This window comes from Sinohyriopsis cumingii, chromosome 4 (assembly GCF_028554795.1).
Source record: "Sinohyriopsis cumingii isolate HCF-2022 chromosome 4, ASM2855479v2, whole genome shotgun sequence".
Taxonomy (NCBI): Eukaryota; Metazoa; Mollusca; class Bivalvia; order Unionida; family Unionidae; genus Sinohyriopsis; species Sinohyriopsis cumingii.
Genome location: NC_142964.1, coordinates 142,586,030 through 142,607,853, shown reverse-complemented (window position 1 = coordinate 142,607,853; position 21,824 = coordinate 142,586,030). Strand labels below are relative to the sequence as shown.

Here is a 21,824-nt window from a genome sequence, read left to right as displayed (position 1 = left end):
TTTCACTAAATTACACCTTACGCATGAATGTATTCAGACTACGCGTTTTCGGTTTATCCCCCTCCAAAAAAAATTAATAATTTGTTTTCTCATCCTTGTTAACATCCCATTAATCCCACAGACCGTATTCTTGAAAGGATGGCTTCTGTGTAACTACGACATAAGAGTACCCTAGTCCGTTGACTTACATGCATTTTCCTAACAGTATTATGTTCTATTTATAGCAATTGCCCTATTTCCATGAAATAGGCTGATTCTACTTTCAAACTTTTGGCCTCAGTTTCTTTTATAGCAGCTGTATGACTTAGTTAGGAGAGAACAGACTGGTTTTCTAACTTGTAATCTTTGCTTGCAGAACTGATAAAGAACCAGTCTGTAGGTATTTGGCACTAAAAGTCAAGTGGGATTTATTCTAGTTGATGCCTGTGTTAGAGCAAAAATATTTTTCAAATAATTTCACACATGGATTAGAAAAGTTGAAAAATTAATTCAGAGATGAATACATGAACAACATATTACACCGTTCCATTCTGTGGCAGCTTCACACACCTTGCAGGCTGTGTGGATATGATTTTAATATTGGTCAGGTGGTAAAACAAAGAAACCTTGATTTACTTCGTTTTACTAACTCCAGTACTAAGGTAACTTCTTTTTTTACAGCACAACTAAATTGTGGACATGATTTTTATAAATGCAGAGGCATTTTGTACTGAGTTCTTAAAAGAACACGGACTACCCCTAGTGATAGAAGACTACATTGGTCATTTGTTCAAACGGATGTTTCCTGATTCCAAAGTTGCAGAAATATGCATGTGTAAGAATAAAATCATCTAATATTGTTAGGTGTTTAGCAGAATATACTTCATTTAAAATTGCAGAAGTTATGAAAATTGGGCCGTTTAGTAGTGCAAGATAAAAGAGTACTGATTATAACGACAAAAAGTTGTACCCACTCTGTATAAGAGACTTTGACAACGAAAAGGGCAAAATCAGAGTGCTTTTCTTTCATTACCAGAATTAACAGTAGATTCCACTTGAAAATTTTTTTTATTTGCTTCATAATGCTTTGAATAAATATAAGTTGGCAGAACTGTACGGGGCTTTCAGCTGATGCTGCATCAGAGATGACTGGATTTCATAAAGGAGTTGCATACTGTATTTTGAAAAATGTCTCCATCTATGTTCATATCAGGTTGTCTCAGTCATATGATGCATGATGCTGCAGGAATGGCTGCTGATAAATTAGAAGGAGAACTCTTGAAGTATCAAGTTGGTACTCTCCTTGACAATGTACTTCATGGGGACAGAGTTTTTTTTATCTTATTTTCCAGCTAAAAGACCCAATAACTGGAAGATATAAATTTTCTCTTCTTTGTCAGGTTATGAAAGGAATATTGGTTCTTTACCATTCTAATGCTGAATGTGAGAGATTGTTCAGCATTGTTAACAAAAGTAAAAAAAAAACTGAACTCAGATCCAGGTTCTGTAACCCAGCTCTTAGTGCTCTACTGGTGTGCAAAACATTTATAGTCTCAGCTGGTACAAAGTGTTTTGAAATGCAATATGAGAGTCTGTTGCTTTTTAAAGCTCAAATTGTTATATATGAAAACTTGAAGCAGTAATTGATGTTAAAAGTCCAAAGGGATAAATAAATCATTTTGTACATATGCTCATTGAATTTTTATCATGTTATATGTGGATTACTCTTTTTCTGCTCGGATTACCCTTTTTGTCCACTTGGATTACACTTTTTCCTCACCAGGGGTTGATATGTATGTATCTATGAAATAATTTTAAACATTTACACATCTTTTAAGAAGTGAAATGATTTTGTTTAAACATGATTCTGCATTTGTTTGGAGAATGTTATCTTTATGCAAATCAAATGCACCACTTTCTAAATCTGTTTTCAGCCATGACAAGTAATCAAGGGCTCTGAAAGTAGAAATGGATGAATAATCTTTTAAAAAATAATTTAGTGTCCCAGATCAAATTTATTTTAGATTCTAAAATATTTATGTATTTTTGTTTTTCAGTGTGGTAGCATTCCCGAAGAAAGGAGATATTTCCTTCCTATGAAAAGTAGATATCTTCGGCAGCTTGAAGGTGCTATAGGCCTGTCAGACATTGTCTAGTTCAAGTATAGATCTAAATGTGACTTTGTTGTATGTAAGATGAATTCATAATAAGGCATTTAAGAAAAGTGAAATCTCTATATTTTGGTAAGAAGATTGACATGGTTGTTTATGAATGAAGGTTCAGTTTCCTGCTGACAGGTGTCTTATTCACATAGTTGCATCATAATTACCCATGTATAATGATTGCCCGATTGCAAAAAGTGTGGACTTGGATCTGCCATCATATAATAAACTTCCAGATCAGGGTTTATACTTAAATTTATAAATATCATAAACAGCAAAGATTTGGGTCACTGATGGGACAGATGGTCTGTATCAGTGCTTATTGCAAATTGTGTGTACATTATAAATGGGTAAATATTGTAAATTGACCAAGTGTGCCTTTTTTTTTAATACAAATAATTTCCAATTAATTGGGGCTCAGCTTCCAATCATACAGCCCCTCATTGCCTGTGTTACTTCGTTCAGTCAAAAAAAATTGAATCTTGTAGAAAATTTACGAAGTTTTACTTGGAACATTCTGGCCAAATATTTTGATAAAGTTTAGTTTCTGTTGTTTAAAGAAGGGCTTACTTTGCCATAGTAATTAGAATACTGTATGTACTCACTTATAAGTCAAGGCAAACTGCAAACAACAAAGATCCTGATCTGCTGTAACATAATGCACTTGCAGATCAGGGTTTGTGTTCTTCATTCTGTTGATTAATCTTAACAAACTGCACATGCCCAGAAATGATGGCACATTATGCGATGGCAGATCTGGGTCTGTGCAGTCTGCGGTTGCACTGAACGTATAATTGAGTTTATATGGTACTGTGAATTCTGGGCTATCAATTCTCATGGATTTTATGATTGGTACACCATGAATTTCAGTCTCCAGTGTCAAAATTCCTTTGCCCTAAATGCCATTTTGGTCTGTGACATCACCATATTTATGCTAAAAGCACAAAAAATGAACCCCATAAATGTCATTTCAGTCTGTGACATCTACATTTTTGAATGTGCAAAAATATACTACTGCTAATAATGTGTTTAAAGTGCATGAAAATCAGTAAACTGAATTACTTTATATATTCTATAAGTTGCTTGTAAATACCCAGAAAAATTTGTGTTTAACAATGTATGTGTACAATCATTAAGAAAAAATATATTTGTAATAATTTATTATTATAAAGTAAACAGCTATTTTTATATTTCTCTCTTTTGCTCTTGTCACTAATGTTTGCAAATATGCTTTACCATAAATTTATTCTGAACACATTTAGACTTCATATGTAATGAATGAAAAAAAAAAAAATCTTTATCTTGCACAGTAAATACCTCGTTTTGGAGGTGAATGTCACCAACAATAACTGTACCATCAGGAGTGTGCAACCAATGCTTGCATGCTGTAACATTAGATTGCCAGAGTAGTCTGTGTAAACAAGCCAATTTTAGCACACATGGAGTTTATTTAAAAATGCAAGCACTGAAAATGGCTATTTATTAGCTGAAATAGCTATGTCTTTTCAAGGGATTATTCTTAAACATTGTGCATTATTGTTTTTCCAGATGACTAATTGCTCAATTTTTCTGCCTCTTTCCATGTAGCATTTTTAAAATTAGATAAATCATTATGTGAGTAAATCTTATAATTTTTGTTGAGAATAAAATAAATTGGACTGTTAAGTCCGGTTTTACTGTCATCATAATAATTGTTACTGATTTAGAGACCTAGGTATCACTTTTCCAGCAGCCTTTGCAGTGGCAGCAATGGTTGTGTCTGTTCTAGTAAAGTTCTCAAGTGTTTGGGTGGTTACAATATTACATGGATGAAGGTGAGACACCAGGTTCCATGGACTATTTGTTAATATTCCTTCTGTATAAGTGCAATGTTAGGCATTTGCTTTCATGCACTTTATGAGAATTAGTGGCTTTTGCTACCTTACAAACAGCTTTGGTATGCTGTCATTTCAGTATTGTTGCACTTTGGGCTATGAAATTAGATTAGAACTGCATAGACCATAAGAACTTGTCAGATGCTCATCATCTGTTGTCTGTCCAGCCTATAACAAGTTTATTATTGCTTATCCCCCTAAATTACTTACAAAATTGTCATGAAACCTAAGACACACATTCATCCTGTTTTTTAGTTGAATCCTAAATGAAAGTAGTGCCACTTGAGTATGCATGATTACCTTAACTTAGACTCTCTTGAAAATCATGCCATTGATACTCCTCCTGAATGGAAAGTCGTATCAACATGAGCTTATTACAAAAAGACTTCTTATGATGTCCAGTTGGTCTGAAATAAAAACAATGCTGATTTTACATCCAGTATGGTTCTCATGACAACCATCTTGAAAATCTTTTTATGGCTACTTCTGAACAAGGTAACTCAGACATCCGATATGGTTACCACCGGGACCATGTTGAAAATCTTGCTATTGCAACTCATCCCGAATGAATTGTCATATTAACATGGGATTTTTACAGAAAGACTTCTTATGATATCTAATTGGTCCTGAATGAAAATGGTGCCAGTCTGATGTCTAGTATGGCCACCATGGCTGCCATCTTGAAAATCTTGTTATTGCTGCTCCTGAACAGAGAGTCATATATGATGTCTGGTTGGTCTTAAATGGATGTCTGCTGCTCGAACATCCAATATAATTACCAGTGGTTGAAAGTCTTGTTTCTGCTGCTTCAGGAGAATGGAAATACACAATAGGAAACAATATCACTCTCCTGTCAGTCTAGTGAGTCAGTGGGAGGCGAGTTGAGTTTCTAATCATTTCAAGTAAATATCATCATTTTGGTTAGTGTAATCTACCAGTGATAAAAATGTTGCAGTTGCTATTTCTCCTAATTGGAAAGTCTTATCAAAATGGTTTTTTATGAGAAGACTTCTTATAATGTCAACTTGGTCGCAAATGAAAATAGTGTGAATCTGACATTCACTATGGCAACCATAGCAGCTGTTTTGCAAATCTTATAACTTCTCATCCTAAATGGAAAGTCTTATCAACAGGGGTTTTCTCCCGAAGACTGTCTAATTGGGCTTTGATGAAGATTATACCAATCTGACATCCAACATGGCCACCATGCTGGCAATCTTGTCTTCACTATTCATCCAGAATGTATGGTCATATTCACTGTTCTTTGTGTATTAAGCCCTTTGCTTCCCATATAAAAATCTAACCCTCTTACGTGTGCCTCCCATTTGATGTTCCCAACGTCATACTCTTACTCCCCATTAAACAAAACACTTAAACCGTAAAGTAATATCATCTTCAAAAAATTATATCCTCGCATTGCTGGAATAGCCTCCAGATAACCTAATAATTTCCACCACAAGTCGGCATTTGTTATTAATGCCGGATTACCGTAATTTATTATTTGTCATCATTTCATGATAAAAACAACTGAAGATGCACAAGTTGCTTTGTTTTGATCACAGCAATGGTTGCTTTGAAACTTGAAACATCAATATGTAAATATCTAACTAAAACTTTTCATTGCCATGTTCGCGTTATATTCTTTGTAACATCAGTTGTAAGACAAAAGTGAACCTGACAAGAGACAGAAACGTAATAATGGCAGACATCGCAGTATCTAGGCAGTACCTGTTCATTAGACAGGCTGTAATTGTAATTCATTTGGAATGTACATTAGGGAATATATAAAATTCATAAGAATCCTGATATAAATATTATGAGATTATATATTTAACTATTTAAAAAAATAATATTCCGAAATATATTACGCATCGCGACATTGGATAAATCAATTTGGTATTTACGGTCACTGTTGTTTTCTTATATCACTCATTTTGTAATGATAATAACATAACAGCCAAGAAAATCATATCTAACAAGTACAGAATAATATTACCAGTACATGCTAATTATTAAAACCTATAATTATCAATATTGTTTTAAAAACATAAGTATAACGTGATCATATTAAGAAAATCCCTGTTTCTAAAAATAGATGCACCCACATGGTATGTGTGGTGCCATTTTACTCTTGGCCATAGTGTGATTCAGTTGAATATAGGACTCTATTTCATACAAGGATGGACTTTAATGATTCATTTTATCTTCGATGAAAAACTCAGGCAACAATGAAATTAAGCATCAAAGTTCTGATGTTATATCTTTGGAGCTTGAAATTATTCGTACTTTACGTGTGACTAATATTAGAGATTTTTCAAGCACAATTCAATGGCCTTCACAGAAAAATATTTTTTAAAGTTATTCATTCACTTGGCCTGCTTTCCATACATGGGCTTATTAAAGGGTATTACAAATATTTCATAGTGAGTTCTTGTTATTTGTTATCAGTGATATGGTTAAGATATCCTGGCTGGTAGGCCTATACATGTGAGAGAAAACAGAATGATCTTACCTAATGATGTTTCATTTCATTGAAGAGCTGATTTCAAATATAAATATGTACTATTTAGCAAATCACTTGTTCTCAGACTTTCATGTTCATTAACAAAACAAACAAAGATGACAATAAGAAAAAACTATCTACAATTGTATTGAGCACATCACAGTTACTCCTTTACCATGAACATGCCTTGGTGAAACAGGCTGTGACATTCTATGCAGCATAGATGGACGTTGCGGATCACACAGCCAAATTTGGTTCTTTACGTCTCTTGTCTCCATGCTTGGTACAGTATTTGCAGGTGGATTTTTTCCTATTAAGTGTCTGCAGTCTGTGTGTCTCAATATTGTCCAGTGTCCAGTGTCACTGGAGCTACAGATTTTTGATGCATGGCAACCTTCCTGCACTTGAAATTTCCTATGAGTTGCTTCACCAAATTAATTCGAAAATCTGTCTGAATCATTTTTTTCTTTCCTGACTCTCAGGATGACTCTCCACTGTTGTTATAAAACCATTGATTATGAAATGAAACATATATCGCCACCATTTCTTTGATGATCGTCCAACTGGATATTTGGCCCTGAGTTGGTCACATATGTCAAACTTTCGGTAGTACTGTTGTTAATTTGTGATGGCCTTTGGATAGTTAGCCTGTCACACTGTCCCATCTTTCTGTTTCTGGTTAACAATATCAGTGATGGTTGAATCTGCTGCTGTGGATAGGACTGTCACTGGTTTCTTGTCCTTCCACAGTGTTGCTGTCAAGTTTCCATCCTGTCTGACTAAATGGTCTTCTTGTTCCATATACGGTGGATATTTAAATTCCTCTGGGAAGCCTTTATGGTTTTTCTCATGGTGCCACAGGCATATATACCATGTCTCAATAAACTTCATACCAGTCGAATGGATGTAAAAAAGTTATCAAAATATACATGATAAAATTTTCCTCTCAAAGGCATAGTAAGCTTTTGCACAACTCGATATCCAAGACCCTTTATGCTCTCATTCACTTCATCTGTATCTTCCCCTGGTAAAACTCAAACTGGTGACAGAAACCAGACAAACTATCACAGCACATGCATACTTTCAGGCCCCACTTGATTGGCTTTGATGGAAGATACTGCTTGGCCTTGTGCCCTCCCTTGAATGCAATCATACCTGTAAAGTGCATTATGTTCTTGATAAATCATTTAATGAAGTATAGTTTGAAATTTTAATCAAAACTTAAAACAGGATCGGTGAATGAAAAGTTATTTTTTTATTTTAATTTTATTTTTATTATTATGAAAAGGTATGGAATGCAATATATTCATGAGTCTAATGTTTAGATTTATATTGGAGATGTGATAGATTGTAGTTGTGTGGTTATGGATATCTAATGTATGTTTTTGTGTGTATATGATATGCACACATGAGTGGTTTATATTGGGCATAGAATTTAACATGAATATATTATGGACTTTTTATTATTTTTTTATATTTTTTAAAATTATCACATTAAAAATGAAAGACAATAAAATATGTATGTATGCAGGTATGTATGTCTATTTCTTTTATGATCTCTATATGTGAGAGTGTGCTGTGCAGTTTATTATTGGAAAGAAATACATTGTTTGTAATGAATGTAGAAATGTATAAAAACCTTCATCAATGGTCTGATGTTGGCGAGGCTTGTATGTTTTCTCAGCGTTTGCCAGAACTTCATCCAGTATTGGATGTATTTTGTGAAGTTTGTCATGGTTAGGTTGATTTACAGGAAAATTGATGTCATCATTTAGGTGATTATTTGTTTCACTTACAATCTTTTCAAAAAGTCCAGCTGGAAAATATAATTGGAAATAGTCAAGTTCTGTTGCTGTTTCCTGCAAATCATGTGATGGTCCAGACTGCTGAGTAAATGGACTTCTGTCAATATCTTGCATGTCTGCAAACCAATTTGGCTGATCATCATCAGTGTCACTCGAGTCTGATGACATTCAATGTCAATATCTGATGACAGAATTTCAGATCCTTCGTTATTAAAGGCATCATTGTTTATAAAATCTAGCATTTGGTTGGAGCTGAATCCAGCAAAACCATTTTCACTTCCAGACAAATCACTGTAATCAACATGACGAGATCGAGATCAGGGAATTCCTTTCGTAAATAAACAGTTTCACTTCTGGTATCGTTTGTTATACGATTTGATTGAAACTTTGCATATTGAAATGAATGGAAGAAAGGAACAACACAAACATTCTTAAATTTTTTATTTTATTTTATATGCCTCGCAATTATGGCAGATTTCATGTTTTAAACACGCTAAAGCTACATTATACTTCACAGTGTATGGAAGAAGACTCACCGTATTTGCCACACATTCTAAGAATGTGATTTTCCACATAAAAACATGATGACATTATGAATATATACTAGTAAAGTAAACTTCAGCATTATATTTGGAAAAATTACAATTATGAGTAACTTACGTATGTTGAAAAGGCCATAATATTTACATCAAATTGAGGTAATACAATCGACCAATGATGTCATTTTGGATGCAGATGTGGGGAAAAAACCTATGTATAATTTGTCTGTTAAATTTAGATTTATATGTTCTAATGTTAGGAAATATGTCATTAAAATCAAATGTTAGTAGAGATGATTTATTTTTTTGACCAGCGTTTGGTTACTTCACAAATAATTAACATTTAAATGGAAAATTTAACATATTCATAGTAGATACTGTGTAATGCGTAGATGGGGTACAATGGTAAAAGTGTAGTTATGCGTAGACGGGCGGCAAAGGTATAGGCATAGAAAAGCATACCTGGGGAGTAAAGGGTTAAATTCTTGTTTTGTGGCAACCACAAAATCCACAAAAATTTGTATCCCATTAAAAGTAGTGAATTTGCAATATATTACCTTTGAGAATACAAAGAAGCCTCTGATTTCAGTGTCTAAAGGTCAGTGGTCAAGGACACTGACCTAAAAGTGGGATTTTATTTTTTTTGTATAATAACTTGGCCTGTAATTTAGACAACTTGCTCTTATTTCTGAAGCTGCGTTGTAACAAAAAATGTGAATGCGCAAAAATTGTACCTGCAAACCCAACTTTTGTTTTCTTAAGAAATCTCCCCTAGGAATAGAATATCCCACATTTTTTCAAACAAAGAGTTGAATTTCCCCTGATAATTTTTAGTTTTAGAATTGACCCTGGCTAATTGAAGTACGGTCCTCAATATTGCAAGGTCTGCAAATACAGCATATAATTTGCATTGTTAAAAAAAATTCTTTGTTTTATGTTTGAGTTTTTGGAGTTGATATATTTTACAGAGCTTTAAATAATCTTTTCTTAAGTCCAAGTCCTTATGTTTAAACTGTTTTTCTTGTTTCACCTCTATTTTTTAAATTTACATTGTTATATGTTTGTTGACTGTCATATAGCAATAATTTATGTCAGGGATTTATGAGTTGTACAGCAAATTTATGTTGTGATATTAACTTTTCCACTTGTTAATTCTATTATCTTTTGTCCAACAATCCACATTTTTGAATATAATAAACATTACTGTATACTTCTTAAAACATAATTCTTGGAATTCAGATGGTCATTTAACAATATGCATGATTGAATATCATCAAAATTGTGACTCAAATGGGATGAACCCCCAATGGTTGAGAACTACAGAAGATATCTGCTGTAACATGACATTTTGGGTCCTTAACTTTCAACCACATAATGTTCCAGATGTGTACCATAATGTACCAGATGTGTACCATAATGTTACAAATGTGTACCATAATATACCAGATGTGTACCATAAGGTATTGTTAGAATTAACAGAAATTTTATGAATGCATGTACGAGTAAATTGGTGGGGGAAAAAAAACACAAAGATAATAAACATGGCGTAATAATTTTGCTACATGTCAATTTATATAAGACTCAAGATTAAGACAGTTCCAGACTCAATTAAAATTGACCACTGATGTGTAAGAAAATAAATTATGTTCTCTAAGCATAGGTTTCTGAAACTTTATTAAATTATTTGTCAGCATGGATGATGTTTTTCCACATACCAATCACCTAACACAAACTCCTCTCAACAAAGAAAAGTGTTGAGCAAGTAAATGTCATATGAACAGTTTTCTGGTCAACTGAATAAAGTAATGTAAGGTTTGTGAATCTATAAATTCATTACATATTCGTTTATTTAGTTGTATGAAATATTCAGAACATGCCCTCTACCTTTCAGCTTAAGATGTGTAGGGTTAGGTTTATGTTTGTTTCAGTTTATCTCTTTAATAAATCCAGATTGACCTTGCAGTCTAGAGAGTGTTGTTAGATGTTCTTGGACTATCAATGATCTAGTCCCGAGGCTTCATTCTGGTTGCCTGTAGTGGAGAAGAGCCATGTTTTATCTGTTCCATACACAAACATGACATGATTGTTGCTGTACTAACTAGTTGGGTCATGCTTACAAAAAGTGACTTGATATCAAATGTATATACAGTTGAAATAAAGTATTCGTTTTACACAGTAGCAAATTATTCTCAAGGTTAACATTTTACTCAACTGGTCATAGACCAGAGTAACTTGTGAGATGACCTGTTGTCCATCATCTGATGCCCGTCCTTTAGTACAGGTTTGTTATTGCTACTCGTGCTAAATTATATGGAAGATTACCATGAAACTTGACATACATATTCATCCCTCTAGCTGGTCCTAAATGAAAATAATGATGCTGAGACATCCGGTATGGCTGGCACAGCAACCATCATGAAAATCTTGTTGTCGCTACTAACTCCAAAAATGGATGGTCATATCAGCATATGATTTCTTCTTATGATGTGTTGTTGGCCCTAAATGAAAATGGTGTCAATCTGACATCCAACATGGTTGCCAATGCAGTCATCTTGAAAATCATTTTGCTACTTCTCCTGAATGGAAAGTCACATTGGCATGGAGTTTACACCAGAGAGCTACAGTATATTTCCTCATTAATGCCCTCTATTTAACTCCCCACTTCCCATTTTTAAGAACAGAAAATTTAAAAGATGCAGTATAAAACCTGTGCTTATCATTACCCATCTGCTTCAGATCCATGACTACAACAAAATGCATCAAATGTAGATCTCTGCCATAATTCAGTACAAGTGGAGGAGGGTATCATCAAGCATGGAGTTACTATCACATAAATAGGGTAATGTATTGTTAGGTTCAACCTTCCTAATTGGGCATGGAATTACTATCACATAAATAGGTTAATGTATTGTTAGGTTCAAGCTTCCTAATTGGGCATGGAATTACTATCACATAAATAAGGTAATGTATTGTTAGGTTCAAGCTTCCTAATTGGGCATGGAATTACTATCACATAAATAGGGTAATGTATTGTTAGGTTCAAGTTTCCTAATTGGGCATGGAATTACTATCACATAAATAGGGTAATGGATTGTTAGGTTCAAGCATCCTAATTGGTAATTTTAATGTTTTTTCATGCTAAGCTTATAAGTGGATCTCACGTATAAAATTATTGGAATCTAGCTGTCAACAAATAATTTTCCTTCCAGATCTAAAAGGAACAGTATAAGGGAGTGATAGTTGAAAAAAATGATGTAAAAAGATTGGATTATAATTTGCTTCAGCACAAATTTCTGTTTGCACAGAATCACCGTAGAGTGATGGAGAGAACTTTTGCAAACTGAACCATTAAGAGTCTTGCTGAAAGGATTTGACAGTTCCTTGCAGCTTTTTTACAAACAGCTCTGATGAGATATTGAATTATTCATGACAGGAAATTCATACTACTGTCTTACATTCCAATTTATTCCTCTAACTTGCTGATTGGTTATCATTTTTTATTTTAATACTCATTAAAGATTAGGTGCAATATAAATAACTTCATATTTATAATAATCTTTCCTATTTGTTGTTGTTGTTGTAGGGTTTAACGCCATTTTTCAGCACATGATAGGCTATACATGGCAGCCAGTATTAATGGTGGAGGAAGAACCTGGGAAAACCCCAGAAAGAACCACTTACCCATGAGAAGCTACTGTCAAGCTTTCTCACATACCCAAATTAGCCGAATCCGAGACTTGTACCCAAGCAGACAGAGGTGAGATGGCAATGATCCGTAACGGAGAGCGCTTTAGACAACTCGGCCACTCAGGCCCCTTAATCTTTCCTATGGTTATATAGGTGTTATACATGTATATAGTGTTCAAAAAAGTTGGACAAAAACATATACAAAGTTCTATTATGTGTCACCTATGATGGTATGTAAATTAGCTTACTGTATGGGAAGTAGTTGTAATAATAATAATAATAATAATAACATACCTATAATAATGTTCTTTTATTTAAATAGGGTTACTGAAATCTAGTCTCTGTTGAGACTCTAATAAATTAACAGAAGGTAGATGTACAGACATTTTGAGTAACCTAATATTTTTGCAACACTATTTTGAAATACCAATTGATATACACAAGTCGAAGATCAAACCAACATACAAAAATGGAAGATACAGTGAAATAAGATGATGGGAAAGAATTCCAGGTCATGTCACCCAAGTACGGAAAATTTCATTGGAATGATTTTGTATTTGGATTTGTAATTCTAATAATGTTTTTACACTTTGAACAGGTTCTGGAAATAACCAGGTGCCATTCCAAGTATGCATTTGTAAACAATTTAATAGTATGATTTGGCTGGGATTAGAATAGAAAACACTAAAAACAATTTATGAATGAAATGTTTGTTTATAATATGATTGAGAAATGATTAGATCTGACACCAAAAACATGGACAATAATTCTAACAATGGATTTAACAAAATTATGTGCTCTGAGTTAAACAGCAGATATAAGGAATGGCTCATAAAGTAAATTAAACAAAGAATCAACAAGAATTAAGGAATGGAATTTTAGAAATCAAACACAAAAATAAATGATTAATATACCACTTAGAGTGATCAAATATGGATTTACTATGAATATGTGATGATTATTCACTAAGGATGAATAAAGTATGGAAATTGCAGAAATATGGATAACAGTTGATCCACATGTAGGATGTGTACAAATATGTGATTTTCACTCAAATTGTGATGCTGAATAAATTTGGATTTTCACTCAAATAGTGATGCTGATAAATTCTTTTAAAAAAAAACATATAACTGGTGGCATCCAGTTGATGACCACAAAAGTGTCTTCATTCCCACTGTTCTGTCAGATGGTCAAGGAACCACCATGCATGGCCTGCCCCTCCCAGTATGCCAAAGAATCCCTCAAGAGCCCCTTTGTTCGCTGCAAACAAAGTTTGGTTCCTCAACACAAGACAACCACTATCTTTCTTTGAGCCATCATCATCACAGACAGCGTTACACAGGTTATACGAAAACTTGCAGAGTCCTATGACTGCATCAAAGATATCAGCTCTACAGCCAAAATCACACATCCAAATCAAGGCCAATAGTCACATCTCCACTCCAAATTCAGATATCCCAATTCAGACCCATAGTCACCCCCACCCCCCAAATCCAGGCCAATAGTCACATCTCCACTCCAAATTCAGATATCCCAATTCAGACCCATAGTCACCCCCCCCCCCCAAATCCAGGCCCATAGTCGCACCTCCCCTCCAAATTCAGATATCCTCCAAATTCCAATTCAGACCCACAGTCACACACCCCCATCCAGGCCCATAGTCACATCTCCCCTCAAAATTCAAACAGCTGTAAATATGATAAAGCCATGTAGTACATGAGGCATGAACATGTACAAAGGCAATGATACACATGATGTGCATGCACATAAAGTTGTTTGTTACTTAAAAAATCATTTCATCAGAACTACTGTGCAAGATTATAAACTTAAGGACTATAAGAAATTTAGCATTTTTCATCCATTAATTAATGCAACGCTTAAAAGAATTCAATTTGGCTGTTCAGTAATAATATGACTAAGTAAAAAACAGACTATACTCTAATAACATAGCGTTTTATGGCATAGGGCTGAGTATCAGTAAAATTTAGAATAAATACCGGAACATCCAACATATCAAATAATTTTATCACATATTTATTTACAGATATCGAAAAGAGTGTACAATTTTATATTTCACATACCTCTACAGCAAAAGCTGCTCTCTTAAAGTGGACAACTTCCTGACAAAGCAATTGTGTTGTGACGTTACTGTCTGATTTGAGTCTACAAGTACCCTGGCTATGGTGCAATCCATGGTCAGAGAGCTTAAGTTGGTGGGTTTTTTCATTGCAAACACATTGCTTGTGCAGCATGGGGTGAACCCATGTAGGATGTAAATAAAACAGTCTCAGGTAACACTGTACATGGAAACTAAACCAGAGTAAATTTCAGTTCAGGTAAAATGCATAAACATTTATGGTGTGGTGAAATATTTCTGGCTTTTTTTGGCAGCTATGAACTAAGAATTTAAATATCCTACAAGCAGTGATCCATCTGTGAAGATATGAAGTTCCATCTCAATCACCACAAGACAATCAACGATCCCATTGTGAAGATCCATCTCAAACCCACAAGACAAGCAATAATTCATCTGTGAAGATATGAAGTTCCATCTCAGTCCCACAAGACAATCAACGATCCCATTGTGAAGATCCATCTCAAACCCACAAGACGAGCAATAATTCATCTGTGAAGATGTGAAGTTCCATCTCAGTCCCACAAGACAAGCAATGATCATCTGTGAAGATCCAGCTCAATCTGAAAAGACAAGCAATGATTCATCTGTGAAGATATGAAGTTCCATCTCAGTCCCACAAAATAATCAATGATCCCTTTGTGAAGATCGATCTCAACCCCACAAGACAAGCAATGATCATCTGTGTAGATCCAGCTCAATCTGAAAAGAGAAGCAATGATCATCTGTGAAGATAAGAAGTTCCACTCACTCCCACAAGATGAGCAATGATCCATCTATGAAGATATGAAGTATGAAGTTCCAACTCAGTCCCACTGGCTACCCATTTGCTCCAGAATCAAACACAAAATGTGTTGTCCCTGTTACATTTTATTGACTGCCTCCACACCACCACACCTGCTATCAACTGACCAATACCCTTAGCTTTATGTTGTTGTTGTCTTGGGGTTTTGTGAAATTTGTCAGCATGAGAGCATGATATAATCTACCCCTGTGGAGTATGTTGTCCATATTCAGAGAGATTCTACCATTTTTGTTTCCAATTTCATTTTGTAAATTTATTCAAAAATAGTCACCAAAATGTTCATAGTAATAGTAAAAACAAAAGCTCCAGAAGGTGGAGATATGACATTTTTCCCACAATTGCAGCCAATTAATAAAGAGAATAATGCAAAAGAATCTTGTGGGCTTATTTGGACCAATCAGAATCACATAAAGTGAATGTGTTAACATGTTGTAGAATAAAAAGTATGGAACTGCACACATTATAGCTAAGTGTCAAGCCAGGGTTTGCAAAAGCTGGATATTTTTCAACTAGTTTCATAAAATTAATATTAAATCATTACCCATTTGAGATCATCAGTGTATTGACTTATGCGAGACAGTATTCTGCTACAGACAGTACGACACTAACTAATGTGTGACTAATGTGAAACAATATTTTACTACACTCAGACAATACACGAAATGGTATTATACTACAGACAATACACTACTCGTGCATGACTAATGTCAGACAGTATTATGCTACAGACTATGAAGTACTAACTAACCTGTGACTAATATGACAGTATTATCCTAGGCAATACAATGTGAAATGGTATAATACTACAGACAATCAAGTACCAACTAACATATGACTAATGTGAAACATTATTATACTACAGACAATACAATGTGATATGGTATTATACTATGGACAATACAATGTGAAATGGTATTATCCTACAGACAATACAATGTGATATGGTATTTATACTACAGACAATACAATGTGAAATGGTATTATACTACACACAATACAGTGTGAAATGGTATTATACTACGGACAATACAATGTGATATGGTATTATACTACAGACAATACTGTGTGAAATGGTATTATACTATGGACAATACAATGTGAAATGGTATTATACTACAGACAATACAATGTGAAATGGTATTATATTATGGAAAATACAATGAGAAATGGTATTATACTATGGACAATACAGTGTCAAATGGTATTATACTATGGACAATCCAATTTCAAATGGTATTATACTACAGACAATACAATGTGAAATGGTATTATACTACAGACAATACAATGTGAAATGGTATTATACTACAGACAATACAATGTGAATGGTATTATACTACAGACAATACAATGTGAAATGGTATTATACTACAGACAATACAGTGTGAAATGGTATTATACTACAGACAATACATTGTGAATGGTATTATACTACAGACAATACAATGTGAAATGGTATTATACTATGGACAATACAATGTCAAATGGTATTATACTACAGACAATACAATGTGAATGGTATTATACTACAGACAATAAAATGTCAAATGGCATTATACTACGGACAATACAATGTGAAATGGTATCATACTACAGACAATACAATGTGATATGGTATTATACTACAGACAATACAATGTGAAATTGTATTATACTACACACAATACAATGTGAAATGGCATTATACTACAGACAATACAATGTGAAATGGTATTATACTACAGACAATACAATATGAAATAGTGTTATGCTACAGACAATACAATGTGAAATGGTATCATACTACAGACAATACAATGTGAAATGGTATTATACTACGGACAATACAGTGTGAAATGGTATTATACTATGGACAATACCATGTCAAATGGCATTATACTACAGACAATACGATGTCAAATGGTATTATACTACAGACAATACAGTGTGAAATGGTATTATACTACAGACAACACAATGTGAAATGGTATTATACTATGGACAATACAGTGTGAAATGGTATCATACTACGGACAATACAATGTGAAATGGTATTATACTATGGACAATACCATGTCAAATGGTATTATGCTACAGACAATACAATGTGAAATGGTATTATACTACAGACAATACAATGTGAAATGGTATCATACTACAGACAATACAATGTGAAATGGTATTATACTACGGACAATACAGTGTGAAATGGTATTATACTATGGACAATACCATGTCAAATGGCATTATACTACAGACAATACGATGTCAAATGGTATTATACTACAGACAATACAGTGTGAAATGATATTATACTACAGACAACACAATGTGAAATGGTATTATACTATGGACAATACAGTGTGAAATGGTATCATACTACGGACAATACAATGTGAAATGGTATTATACTATGGACAATACCATGTCAAATGGTATTATGCTACAGACAATACAATGTGCTATGGTATTATACTACAGACAATACAATGTCAAATGGTATTATACTACAGAGAATACAATGTGAAATGGTATCATACTACGGACAATACAATGTGAAATGGTATTATACTACAGACAATATACTGTGAAATGGTATCATACTACGGACAATACAATGTGAAATGGTATTATACTACAGACAATATAATGTGAAATGGTATCATACTACAGACAATACAGTGTGAAATGGTATTATACTACAGACAATACAATGTGAATGGTATTATACTACAGACAATACAATGTGAAATGGTATCATACTACGGACAATACAATGTGAAATGGTATTATACTACAGACAATACAATGTGAAATGGTATTATACTATAGACAATACAATGTGAAATGGTATTATACTACAGACAATACAATGTCAAATGGTATTATACTACGGACAATACAATGTGAAATGGTATTATACTACGGACAATACAATGTCAAATGGTATTATACTACAGACAATGCAATGTGAAATGGTATTAGACTACAGACAATACAGTGTGAAATGGTATTATACTACAGACAATACAATGTCAAATGGTATTATACTACAGACAATACAATGTGAAATGGTATTATACTACAGACAATACAATGTGAAATGGTATTATACTATGGACAATACAATGTGAAATGGTATTATACTACAGACAATACAATGTCAAATGGTATTATACTACAGACAATACAATGTGAAATGGTATTATACTACAGACAATACAATGTGAAATGGTATTAGACTACAGACAATACAGTGTGAAATGGTATTATACTACAGACAATACAATGTCAAATGGTATTATACTACAGACAATACAATGTGAAATGGTATTATACTACAGACAATACAATGTGAAATGGTATTATACTACAGACAATACCATGTTAAATGATATTATACTACAGACAATACAATGTGAAATGGTATTATACTACAGACAATACAATGTGAAATGGTATTAGACTACAGACAATACAGTGTGAAATGGTATTATACTACAGACAATACAATGTGAAATGGTATTATACTACAGACAATACAATGTGAAATGGTATTATACTATGGACAATACAATGTGAAATGGTATTATACTACAGACAATACAATGTCAAATGGTATTATACTACAGACAATACAATGTGAAATGGTATCATACTACAGACAATACAATGTGAAATGGTATTATACTACAGACAATACGATGTGAAATGGTATTATACTATGGACAATACAATGTGAAATGGTATCATACTATGGACAATACAATTTCAAATGGTATTATACTACAGACAATACAATGTGAAATGGTATCATACTACAGACAATACAATGTGTAATGGTATTATACTACAGACAATACAATGTGAAATGGTATTATACTATAGACAATACAATGTGAAATGGTATTATACTACAGAAAATACAATGTCAAATTGTATTATACTACAGACAATACAATGTGAAATGGTATTATACTACGGACAATACAGTGTGAAATGGTATTATACTACGAACAATACAATGTCAAATGGTATTATACTACAGACAATACAATGTGAAATGGTATTATACTACAGACAATACAGTGTGAAATGGTATTATACTATGGACAATACAATGTGAAATGGTATTATACTACGAACAATACAATGTGAAATCGTATTATACTTCAGACAATACATATTATACTACAGGCAATACAATGTGAAATGGTATTATACTACGGACAATACAATGTGAAATGGTATTATACTACGGACAATACAATGTCAAATGGTAATATACTACAGACAATACAATGTGAAATCGTATTATACTACAGACAATACAATGGAAAATGGTATTATACTACAGACAATACAATGTGAAATGGTATCATACTACAGACAATACAATGTGAAATGGTATTATACTACAGACAATACAGTGTGAAATGGTATTATACTATGGACAATACCATGTCAAATGGTATTATACTACAGACAATACAGTGTGAAATGGTATTATACTACAGGCAATACAATGTAAAATGGTATTATACTATAGACAATACAATGTGAAATGGTATTATACTACAGACAATACAATGTCAAATGGTATTATACTACGGACAAGACAATGTGAAATGGTATTATACTACAGAAAATACAATGTCAAATCGTATTATACTACGGACAATACAATGTGAAATGGTATTATACTATGGACAATACAATGTGAAATCGTATTATACTTCAGACAATACCATGTCAAATGGTATTATACTACAGACAATACAATGTGAAATGGTATTATACTACAGACAATACAATGTCAAATGGTATTATACTACAGACAATACAATGTGAAATGGTATTATACTTCAGACAATACCATGTCAAATGGTATTATACTACAGAAAATACAATGTCAAATCGTATTATACTACGGACAATACAATGTGAAATGGTATTATACTATGGACAATACAATGTGAAATCGTATTATACTTCAGACAATACCATGTCAAATGGTATTATACTACAGACAATACAGTGTGAAATGGTATTATACTACAGGCAATACAATGTAAAATAGTATTATACTATAGACAATACAATGTGAAATGGTATTATACTACAGACAATACAATGTCAAATGGTATTATACTACGGACAAGACAATGTGAAATGGTATTATACTACAGAAAATACAATGTCAAATCGTATTATACTACGGACAATACAATGTGAAATGGTATTATACTATGGACAATACAATGTGAAATCGTATTATACTTCAGACAATACCATGTCAAATGGTATTATACTACAGACAATACAATGTGAAATGGTATTATACTACAGACAATACAATGTCAAATGGTATTATACTTCAGACAATACCATGTCAAATGGTATTATACTACAGAAAATACAATGTCAAATCGTATTATACTACGGACAATACAATGTGAAATGATATTATACTATGGACAATACAATGTGAAATCGTATTATACTTCAGACAATACCATGTCAAATGGTATCATACTATGGACAATGCAGTGTGAAATGGTATTATACTTCAGACAATACCATGTGAAATGGTATTATACTACGGACAATGCAGTGTGAAATGGTATTATACTACAGACAATACAATGTGAAATGGTATTATACTACAGACAATACAATGTCAAATGGTATTATACTACAGACAATACAATGTGAAATCGTATTATACTTCAGACAATACCATGTCAAGTGGTATTATACTATAGACAATACAATGTGAAATGGTATTATACTACAGACAATACAATGTCAAATGGTATTATACTACGGACAAGACAATGTGAAATGGTATTATGCTACAGAAAATACAATGTCAAATCGTATTATACTACGGACAATACAATGTGAAATGGTATTATACTATGGACAATACAATGTGAAATCGTATTATACTTCAGACAATACCATGTCAAATGGTATTATACTACAGACAATACAATGTGAAATGGTATTATACTACAGACAATGCAATGTGAAATCGTATTATACTTCAGACAATACCATGTCAAATGGTATTATACTATAGACAATACAATGTGAAATCATATTATACTACAGACAATACTATGTCAGATGGTATTATACTACAGACAATACAATGTGAAATGGTATTATACTACGGACAATACAATGTGAAATGGTATTATACTACAGACATTACTGTGTGAAATGGTATTATACTACAGGCAATACAATGTGAAATGGTATTATACTACGGACAATACAATGTGAAATGGTATTATACTACAGACAATACAATGTGAAATGGTATTATACTACAGGCAATACAATGTGAAA

The 21,824-nt window shown here is 33.1% G+C and overlaps 1 protein-coding gene across 1 annotated transcript in view; it reads left to right on the top strand.

Moving 5' to 3' along the window:
• LOC149802227 (ER degradation-enhancing alpha-mannosidase-like protein 1) overlaps positions 1–11,033 on the top strand; it is a 55,239-nt gene extending 44,206 nt beyond the window's left edge. Inside the window, exon 12 of the mRNA XM_089956658.1 lies at positions 2,037–11,033. Within this exon, the coding sequence (XP_089812784.1) occupies positions 2,037–2,135 (99 nt within the window). The 3' untranslated portion in view covers positions 2,136–11,033. The remainder of the gene's footprint in view (positions 1–2,036) is intronic.
• The last annotated feature ends 10,791 nt before the right edge of the window (positions 11,034–21,824 follow it).